At 45.1% G+C, this 11,148-nt stretch overlaps 1 protein-coding gene across 1 annotated transcript; it reads right to left on the reverse strand.

Annotated features, from left to right (window-relative positions):
* Nucleotides 1–6,984: 6,984 nt before the first annotated feature.
* Nucleotides 6,985–11,070, reverse strand: PTGR1 (prostaglandin reductase 1; the record flags this gene model as incomplete). Its single annotated transcript, XM_010176285.1, has 4 exons — nucleotides 6,985–7,145; nucleotides 8,090–8,208; nucleotides 9,270–9,375; nucleotides 10,915–11,070. Coding segments are annotated over 4 exons (492 nt in total), but the record flags the coding sequence as incomplete, so codon positions are not given.
* Between the last annotated feature and the right edge of the window lie 78 nt (nucleotides 11,071–11,148).

Here is an 11,148-nt window from a genome sequence, read left to right on the forward strand (position 1 = left end):
TGAGTCTTTGGCTTCCTGTGCTGCAGTATCCTCCTGTTCTGAGAACTGGCATGTAGGCATAGTGTGATTGATGGAGATAACTTGCATAGCCTTCTTTGAAAGGAGGTGTTCTTCAAGGCTTGGTTGGCTCCTTGAGGAATAAACAGTGTTACAGTCCCTAACATTCTGATTTTGTGATTCTGAGTTGGGTCAGCTTTCCCTTTAAAGGAACCAGCAACCATATTCTCTTCAAAAGTGTAGCTATGTCAGAATTTGGATGTTTGAAGTTGGTCCTTGTCATTAGGTGATGGAAAGCAAAGCCTAATGGTTATACTAGCTGAGATGTAAGGAGTCTCAGTTCCTACAGCACCAGTGCCCCTACTGGGAGGAGAGAACCCAGCTCAGGATAGGAACTGGACTGAGTCTTCTGACAGGCAAGAACATGGGGTTTCAGCCTTTAACAAAGCCTAAATAGAGGAGAAAAAAAACATTTTGCCCTAAATGGAGTAGGTACAAGTAGCCTTGCTGAAGACTTTGTTTGGATGCCCTGCCCCAGGGGTAGCAAGTACTACCCTGGAGAGCTCAGTGGGTGCGTTTCTTCTGCTCACTTGTTTTTCATGTGAAGGAGACCAGTATTGCCATGCCAGACAGCAGTGCAGCAGAGTCACTCTTCCATTGAACTCTGTGAACTGCTCTTTGCATGAACAGAACTGTCTGCTTTGATCCAGTGATCTGAAAAGATGCCTTTAAGAAGGAAGTGGTAGATGGCCAACTGACTTGAATGTTTGGAAGAAATGTGATGTACATGACAAAAAAGAAAACATAAAGTTTTTTTCTAGAAGTAAAGGCTTTGGGAAGTTCTCCTCCCCTCAGGTAATGACTGCAGTCTGTTTCATTTGGCTGTGAAATGGCTGGGATCTGTCCCTTGCTGTCAAACCAGCAGAGCAAGATGCTTTTGTCTGCAGGCCTGTTACACAGCTTGCTTCCTTAGAGTGGGCTGGCCAACAGGAAGAGAAGAATTTCCTTGAGCACAGCAGTTGGGATGCATGGCTGGAATAATGAGACTTTATGAGAGAGGAGGGCAAAGGGGTGGCAGTGACTGGACAAGGGAACTGTGTGTGATTAAATTGCAGTAAAGTAAGATCACATTAACTCTGTGTGTTCTGAAACTGCTGTCAGGCACTGGGGGAAGGATTCTCTTACCCACCCACATGTCTCATCCACATCTTCTCTTGCAGCAGTCAGCTTAACTTCAACTCCCGTTAACCACCTGCTTTTCATTTTTGCCTTGACCTGGATGAAGTTAGACTTGGATTTCCTCCAAATGACTCCATTAAGAGTATTGATAATTATTCTGATGTGTAAATTCTTACTATTCATTCATCAAAACTAACTACATCTAGCAAGGACAAAAAACCCGATTTCTGTTGTTTTAACCAATGCCAACAAACTGTGGCATAGCAATTCCTCTGTGTTGTGCTCTGACATGCAACTTCAGACACCCAAGGGAGTGGCTTGAGGAACATGCTGGTGAAATCCTTGTTGGACTGACAGTTGTAGTGCTGGTCCCTGACCCCTTGTGAGGGGTGGGAGAGACTGACTGTGGGCTGACCTTGGCTGGCTGCCAGGTGCCCACCAAGCCCATCTTACCATTTCCCCTTCTCAGCAGAACAGGGAGAAAATGACAGAAAACCTTGTGGCTTGAGATAAGGACAGAGAGATCACTCAGCAGTTAGTCACAGGCAAAACAGACTCAGCTTAGGGAAATTAATTTATGGCAATTAGAGTAGGGAAATAAGAAATAAGAACAAATCTATAAACACCTTCTCCTACCTCTCCCTTTTTTCCAGGCTCAATTTCAGTCCTGACTCTTCCACCTCCCTCCTCACCACCCTGAGTGGTGCAGGGGGATGGGGGTTGTGATCAATTCATGACATGTCTGCTGTGCTGCTGTGCCTTCCTCCTCACACTCTTCCCCTGCTCCAGTGTGGGGTCCATGGGATACAGTCCTTTGCAAATGGACTGTTCCAGTGTGGGTCCTCCATGGGCCACGGGTCCTGCCAGAAAACCTGCTCCAGCATGGGATCCTTTCTACAGGCTGGAAGTCCTGCCAGGAGACAGTTCTTCTGTGGTCTGTTCATTGGCTGCAGCTTCCTTTAGCCACATCCACCTGCTCCGGTGTGGGGTCCTCCATGGGCTACAGGTCATCTGCTCCACCATGGACCTCCATGGGCTGCAGGGGGACAGCCTGCCTCACCATGGTCTTCACCACAGGCTTCAGGAGCACCTCCTCCCCATCATTCTTCACTGACCTTGGTGTCTGAAGGGTGGTTTTTCTCACATATTCCTGTTCTGCTCTCCCTGCTGCTGTTGGGTAGCTTTTTTGGTTTTATTTTTGGGTTTCATTTTTTGGTTTTTACCCTTTCTCAAATATTTTATCACAGGGGGCTTAGCTTTGGCCAGTAGCAGGTCTGTCTTGGAGCTGGCTGCTGCTGGTTCTCTCTGATGTAGTGGCAGCTTCTGATGTCTTCTCACAGAAGCTACCCCTGCTACCAAAACGTTCCTGTGTAAACCTAATACATTGACATGCTGACAACAGGCAGTGCAGGACTCAGGGCACCAGGCTCAGCAGGAGCTTGGGCATGGCATGGAGTCTCTGCTCTTCCTTCAAAGTAATAACTGTGTATCAACTCTATCCCTGCTGCTGAAACCTGTCTGTAGGTCTTCTTCGGTCAGAAGACCAAGCACAAAACTATGGCAGGGAGAAGAGTCTGGTAAGGACTTCTTGGGCCGCAGTGGGTACTGGACTCAATTTAGCTGAGCAGAAGGTTAAACCACACTGTGGCATTCTTATTTCCAGTGGAGGTTTTGGGCATGTGAGAAGCTTATCCAGCCAGGTGCCTCCAGATTTCATAAGGATCAACTAGATGAGTTTGAGGAACTTGAAAAAGTCTCGTGGAGATGTCGAGGAAACACATCCACATGCAATTTTTCCTCTGCAGGGGGGAAGCTGAGATGGCCCATGTTGGTTGACAGAGGTGAAGAACACGAGAGCTGTGTGAAGCCTTAACCTCTGTTTGCAGCTGGCAAAGACAAATTAGTGACAAATGGAAATCTCCACGTGGTGGCAGTGACGGTCTATGTTTATACACACATCATTTGTAAACACACTGGCTCTGGGAACACCTTGTGCTTTTCCGTATCTGACAGCACTGTGGTGATGATGGTAGTATCTCCAGGTAATGGGCTAGAGGAGAATGCATGGAAGGTGGGTGGCACTATCTGCCTGGCCCCCAGGAACTGGAGCATGTTGGGTGGGGTGGATGTGGCAGAGGTGTGGACAGACTAGGGAGGTGGAGAAGCCAGGCATTGAGTCCAACTGCATCCACAGAGAGAGTTTTAGGCCAGGCTTGGGTCATCTCCCCTCCACTTGAGTCAACCCATGACATTTCCTTAGGGAAGCAATCATGTTTGGTTTTTCACCTTTCTTTGCATCTATTTCTAGTTCCTCTGATAGAGGAGCCTAAGGAAAGAGGAGAGGCTGGCACCACGAACAGTGCTAGAAGCTGTGAAGCCTCCTGGTAAGGGAAATGCAGTGGTCAGTTTTAGCACCACTTAGCAAGATGGGCCCAAAGGCTTTCATCTCACTAGGAAGCAGAGCCCAAGTTCAGCTTGTGATGAGGAGCTGGGGACAGGGACAGGAGGTGTCTCCCCTCGCTGAAGGTAATGGCCAGCAGCAAGCTAAGTTGTGACAGACCTGTTTGGAGCTGATGATCTCTAGCTGGGTAGAGATGTGAGAGATTAACAGCTACAGTCAGGGGTTGTGGGAGCAAGGTAAGAGGAAAGGATCTGAGGTATGTCTTTCTCACTTCAATACAGGCTGCATTAAGGATGCTGGCGGCTTTACGGTTGGATTTGATTCAGCTGCGGAACAGGGCTCACATGAGAATGGAAGCTGTGGCTGCCCTGTGTTGTCCTGACCCCTCCTGTGGGCACCCATCCTGGAGGACCATGTGTAAGCTCAGCAGGCAGCAGTCCGCTCCAGGAATAGCTCCTTGGTTTAAGTAACCCACAGCTCTTTGCATCAGTTCCCAGGGCCACCCTTGGTGTAGCAGGCCATGGTGAACTCCTCAAGGCTGGTCCCCAGTGTCCTGAGCTCAGGCAGGTTATTGCCGCCAGCGCCAGCTTGAATTTGCTTAGGAACAGGACACAGAAGTTGCCATACTTATTAGACTGAAGCACCTCTAATCTAGAGACTGTTTCATTTTGCACAGCCAAGTATAAGGCATTAAGCAGTTAAACCACTACTCTAGAAATAATGGTACGTGTAAACGAATAGCTGTTTAGCCAACAGATTGTGAAGCCTGCAGCTGTTTACATTTGAGATTATTAAATAAACTCGTCCTCTTGCTCTCACATATTATGTCCTCAATTAATTGGGATCCTAAATGGCCTCAGAAATCCCACTGTCAAGTCTACTTGCTGAGTGTAACTTGAGTAGCAGCACAGACACGGCCACGCGGACTGGAGAAAGGCAGCACAAAAAGACCAGAGATTCATCAGCACAGCCCCAGCTGCAGGGCCATGGAGGAGAGGGCACTGCAGCCAGGGCAGAGCTGACACCCTTTTCACCTCTACAGGTGCATGCAATGGAGGACTGCTGCCCTGCCAAGGGGCACCTACCCCCAGCTGATCCCTGGCACACCTGGCAGCCAGTGGAGTCACCTGGAGCTTGCCTTTTCCCAGAAAACCTTCAACCTCACCTGTAGAGTGATGTTGTTAGAGGAGGAAGGGTGATGGCAGCCAGAATTTGCTGCTCACAGGCTTTGTGCAACGGGCCAGAGGACAGGCTGGACCACCACGGTACTACCAGTGCTCTGCCTAAAAGCACACGCAGTCATCTGTTGGCAGAAAGGGCCTGTCCCAGCCACACGCTGCTCTCCACTGGGCACTAGCACTTTGCTCAACTTCACTACACTGACTGTACTCATGGGATTAGTTTGTGTCACTAGAGGGGAGAAATACAGAGAGTTTTCATGACCTTCAGCCTACCTTGTGCCACTGACACTCATCCCCATGATTGTCAAGGAAAAAAAAAAAGTGTTTTTAATCCTTTCTTTTTATTTTCATCAGCATTTTGTGGAAAAATTCAGGTGTTTCTCCATAAGCTTTAGAACTTCAAGAACAATCAAGGTCACAGTGAGAAACTACCACAAGACCTCCAGACTACGTTGGACTATTTTCATCATTCACATGCTGGCAGCGTTCCTGGTGCATAACAGAAAACTCGGATTTTCAGTAGGAAATAGCTATGTTCCCCAGTGAAGTTCACAGGTTTGGGGAGGTTTGGGTTTTACAAAAAAAATTATGTTTTGGAGGTAAAATCAGGTAAAAAAAAAAAAGCCTTGCAAAATCACCTGCAATTCATGAAGTGTGAAATCTATACACAGCGAGGGGAACATACGGGTCAGTATTTTATGGGAAAGCAGGTTGAGCCAGGATTATTCCAGCTGACAAATCTTTCTGCAACTCTGACTGAGGGACAGGAACTCCATGTGGCTATTTTTAGTTCATTCCCAAATCACAACCTTACTTGAGATCATTAATTCACTGGGCTTAAAAACAATTCAGTATTTTAGGACTTGCAAGCCCCCTGAAAATTTCTCAATAAAAAGCCACCAAACAACAGCAGACCTCTACACAGTGGATCTGAAGCCTTCTGACAACAAACTCCCTTTTCTGGTTTACCAGGTTTCCTGGTTTATCTTTCACTCTGTGGAGCGGTATTAATCCACAGACCTTCCTCAGAGACCAGTTGAAAACCACAGCACTGCAGCTAACCCAAACTAGCGATTCATTCTCCTCAGAAAACCCTATAAAGCAACCAGAACCTCTCCCCTACTTATGCCAAGATGCATTATTTCCCCAGTGGCCAGTCAACCTGTATTTCAGGACATGTGTTTTGTTCAGTCCATTCAGCAAGTATCAGTTGATCTACATTTTAAGTTAAGTGATCTCTTCTTGATGACAGAGCATCTAATCCTGCGAAGACATTAAGGCCAGATTCACAGATCAATATAATGAGACCTAAAAAGTAACCAAAAAGTCCTCCACAGTGGCTGAAGATGGATCACCATCACCTTTAATACTTGTCTGTATCCTGTAGTAACGGGTTCTTGTTCTGGCTTTTTCAATACATCTATTTACTGTTGCTAATCTGTGTGTCCCCTTCGCTCAGTACCATGTGGGTCCTGGACACCAATTTAACACAGCTAGGGCCAGCATATTGATCTCATCTTCCAGGAGAGCTAAGGTGAATACCATGGCAAAGTCAACTCTAAGCGTGGACACCAACAGCCAAATTCCTCAAGGAAATAGGTGACCTATCCACATCACCTGTACTGTCAGATCTACTGGGATAAATAAGCACTCGTAGTATTTTAGCCATTCTGTATTAACAGCAAGGAAGTGAAAAGGACAGTGTTCCACAAATAGAACTATAACACAAGCAAACTATCTATGAATAGATTTATTTTTTCTTTCCTTAATCTTAGAATAACTGAGAAACCTACATTTCCTGATGAAAGTCAAAAAAATAAGCCGGCTAGTGAGGAAGCTGGCATCTCCAGGTGTTGTTAGCCTGTTCTTTGCTCCTTGTTATTGGTTAAAAAAATCCCCCTTGCCACATCCTGAGACAAATCAATGGGTAAACATTAGTCATCAGCTGTGCCATCAGCTAGCAAAGCTTTTGGAATTGCTTTTCCTTTCTACAAGCCAACTCATAGAAAGGTTGAAGCTACTATTAAATCTGTTACAGTTCTGATGAAGTTCATAATTTTTAAGGTGCTTTTTTTTGTGATAGTTTGGGGAAGCAACTCTCAGGTTCTTCAAGAGCAAAGCAACTGGCATATACTTATTAGCCCAAATACTAACAGAAGTTATCATCACCAAACGTCCTTCAAAAAGACTGAAACACACCTTTCCATCAGTGAGTTAAAAGCACTTAACAGAAGAATCACGTTCTCCTGCACCAGTCTCCCAGGAATACGTGACCTTCAGACTTTTACAATGGCTTTTCCAAGATTTTCTCCCTTTAACATTCCAATAAAAGCCTTTGGCATGTTCTCAAATCCTTCAGTGACTTGTTCATGGCACTTCACTTTTCCCTGTCGAAAGTAAGAAAGGAAATTGATGAGTTTTCATCCACCAGCTGCCTAGTTTTTACCATCTTTGAGAGACTAAATTACAACCAAATTTTCTCCAGCTTGTATGTTTCATCTAAAATACACAAGCTGGCATGCAGCGGGGTAATTTTGCTAAACTAGGTAAGCTATTGTGAGTATCTGCTTTTGTTGCAAGACCTTCTACTTGGAGTCATAACAGGGAACAAAAGTCACTGCTGTAAAAAGACGCCAGGACAGACTTAGTGCTACTTGGTCCCCAAACAATGGACAGGTAGGGCATTATTTCCCCAAAGCCAGACCTGACTCTACACATCGGGAAGTATGGAATTGCAAATGTGGTGATTAAAAGCTGAGCCATCCCAAATCCTTGTTTGTAAAAGCTAGAGCCTCTTAGCCTTTAGTGTTCACACCCACAAGCTTTTCACAGCCATGAACCAAGTATTAAACTCAGTTTCCATTTAGAAAAATTAAATTTAAGAAACTCTCTATTAAGCCCAGCTCCCAATTCCATAAAAACATCCATTCTTGCCAGTAATTTCAGCACAACACTACAATGGAAATCCTTGTTCATACTACAAATGAAATTAGACTTCTGAATGAGAAACAGAGGAATCATTTGAAATACGAAACTCTTCATTTCGTTAGAAGTGTTTTGAATTATTCTGGAAGCATCCTTTTTCAAAGCCTACATGTATTCTGGAATATATCTAAATCCACAAGCTAATGTTGCAGGTCTCAACAAAGCAGAAGCAATCAAGCCTGTTAACTATGGTTTGAGTGTCCCCAAAAGGCTCAAAGGTCAAGTCAGGTGGAAGAAAAGTACCATGGTGGGACCTCACCTCAACAGCTACGACAAGAGACCCCTTGCAAAGAGGGAAGCTATGGCCTGAGTACACCTTACAGAAAACTACTCCTTCCTTCCTTACCTCCACAACCCATTTTAGCAGTGCCTTCAGACCTTCCTCCCGGCGGTGATTCCAGCGGGACACAATAAACCCTTCCATTTGAAGCTCTTTGAAGAGCATTGGAACCTGAACATAAGGCCCTGCAAGAGAAAGGAACCAGTAAACCAACTGCAATATCAGTTTAAATTAAAATAAGACCCAACGCACAAAGAGAGCTTTTAGCCAGTAAAAAACACAGAATCACTTTGTTCCAAACAGAACCAACTGCTCTTTTTTACAAACAGAATTTCCAGGACAAAAGACCCAGGATTCATGGACAGACAGACAGCCAGGGCAACAAAGGTCTGATCTGTGAAGTTGTGGGGCTAAACGCCCAACACTTCTGAAAACAGCTTAATTCAGAAGTTAAGTGGCCTCAGCTTCATCTGAAGGGCTTCAGCTGAATCCTGGAAATACTGTTTTGACAGCTTGTTTGATAGCCCGACATGCTCTCATGCTTTTCCTAAGTCTCAAAAAAGTCACACACATTAAAAACCAGTTCCCTCAATCATAAAAATGTGTGATAGTCTCCCCACTCTCAAAAGCCTGTCCTATTTTTAAAGTGATCTGGGAGTCCAGAGCCAGACAGTTGTCAAAAGAGAATTCAGACCTCCCATTTCTTCTAGAAGGCAAACTGGGAAAACTTAATACTACTGAAAGTGAATATTCATCTCAGCCACATTTCCCAGCAGCTTCAACAGTAGCTGAAATTTTATGAAAAAAAAAACCCCAAACTCTAAGCTGCCTCATCTAAAACCCCAAGGGAAATCTATTGTCTCATCTAAAAGTACTTACTGTGTAAACAGCATCATGCCACCACCCCTGCCTTCTACTGATCTGTATCTGTTTAGGGCCCCAGGGAAGCCTGTTTTAAGTAGCTGAGTCTCTCCTTCATTTCTAATCAGCTGATGTTCTCCATCCATTATGAGTGTGCACAAAGGAGGATGACTGCTTGTGCACACAAGAAGCGTGGTCACAATCCCACTGTCTCAGAGCAGTTGTTAGTTACCCAAATGTACACACTTACATACACTCAAAAATTGAAACAACTCAAAAAACCTCAAAAAAACCTCAAAAAACCCTCAAAAGACTCCCATCACATCTTTCTCTCTGCCATCACCGAACAGGAAATAAATTTAGACACAAGAAAGCAAGCCCACACCTTTCTGAGGCACAGTGTCATTGTACTGAGAGATGGCTCCACAGATTGCAATCCTTCCATATTTCTTCATGTGGTTGATAGCAATATTGGCAAATTCTCCACCCACCTACAAGAACAAGAGCATGTGCAGCATTAGAGACAATCCAGTGACTGACACTGACATTACCAAAACCTGCCAACCTTGCATTGTTACACCAACAGGTTAAATCAAGGGCTGGAGAGGTGAGTTCCACTACTCCAAACACTCAGTGGCTGCAGAAAGCCTTACGCCTAGTCAACATTTATGAGGACTCAATCTTACTCTTCAAAAAATTAGTTACGAACACAGGGAATCAGTTTTAATTCCAAATCTAATTCACAAAGCTTGGTTTGGAAGCATTGGGCAGGACTTGCCCTGAGATCCCTCCTCCTAACGGGCATGTCTAGGGGCACTAAGAAGCACCACCTCTGCTTTTCCCCCACACCAGTCTGCACTTTTACCTCTTCACATCATGGTGATGTCAACTTTTACTCAACGATTCTCTTCTCCCAGACAGGAATGTGCTGTGCTCAAAAGTTGTTAAGGGATAAAAACTCTGAGAAAATTTACTGCTGCAGAGAGCTCTGCACAAAGTTGGAAGTGAGGGAAGGGAACAGATGTGACCATAAAACTTACTTAAGACCTTAGCAGCAAAGGACATGAAATTTGGAAGAGTGAGGCAAAGCAACCAGGAGCTCCCACCACAGAAGCAAGTGCTTTGCCCTGGCACCATACATTCACATCGATTGCCAGGGCAAGGTGGATGCTCTGCAAACCACGCAGAATGACAGCACCATAAGACAAGCTAAGGGGGTGATGATGGCTGTCCTTTAAACCAGGTAACTAGCAAGGGAGTTTTAGGCCAGTATCTGAGTTAAAAACCCTGCACCAGGTATTATATTATCAGGTATAATGCATATGTTAGCTATACTAGGAAATTAAAGAAGCCAGGGCTTGTTCTCTGGCTTGCAGGCGAGCTGACATTGTTTGACTGCATCCATACTGTTAAATGGTGTAACCCTCCAAAACAAGATGGTCACATTCAAACAGCCTGTTGAGAACAGTCCACAGCCTCTGCTAACTCCAGCTGTACCTGGGAGAGGTCAGAAACTGTCTATGGGCTCCTCCAGCTATTTTACAAGTGGGCCTTTCAACTGTTTGGTTTACAGGTACCAGTCTAGCCACCTGGACAATGTAATGTGAGGCCACCCACGCTCGCTCCCCTTCCAGCAACAGCAGAGAACTGCTTGTGGTCCAAGATGGGGCCAGGAACAGGCTGGAGCTCTCTCTGTTCAGCATCAGTTCTTTGTGACCCTTCCCTCCCCAAACCGTGCCATACTTCAGAGACTGAAGATAGGCTCCTATGTCTCTATTCAGAAACACCACCAACAATTCAGCTTTGCCTTTTGGTCTTTGTTTTTTCTGTTACTGCCCAAGTCAGATGCAGAAGTCCGGGAAGGGAACAGGAAAGCAGTAAGCTCTTAGGGAGATCATTTCTCAATTAGATGGAACTCAGTATCAAGTTCCTGATGTAGTCTTCAAGTAGATACATACAATATTGAGTTCCTGCTATTTTTTAAGGAAAACGACAGCCTGCTGCAGGCAAGGCCCTCTCTCTGAACTCACATTGTCAAAGAAACAATCATAGCCATCAGGAGAGGCTTTACGCAGTGCTTCATCCAGAGATGTAACAGTCTTGTAATTAAAGGCTTCATCAAAGCCTATTTTTTTCAGATAGGCAACCTTGTCATCTGAGCCAGCACAGCCAACCACTCTGCCACCCTGCAAGGAAAGGAGAAAAACATTTCTAAACATCCCCTCACAACACAGACTGTAGTAAGATAAGGTCTGGCGGCCGGA

This window comes from Antrostomus carolinensis, unplaced genomic scaffold, assembly GCF_000700745.2.
Source record: "Antrostomus carolinensis isolate BGI_N321 unplaced genomic scaffold, ASM70074v2 scaffold16049, whole genome shotgun sequence".
Lineage (NCBI taxonomy): Eukaryota > Metazoa > Chordata > Aves > Caprimulgiformes > Caprimulgidae > Antrostomus > Antrostomus carolinensis.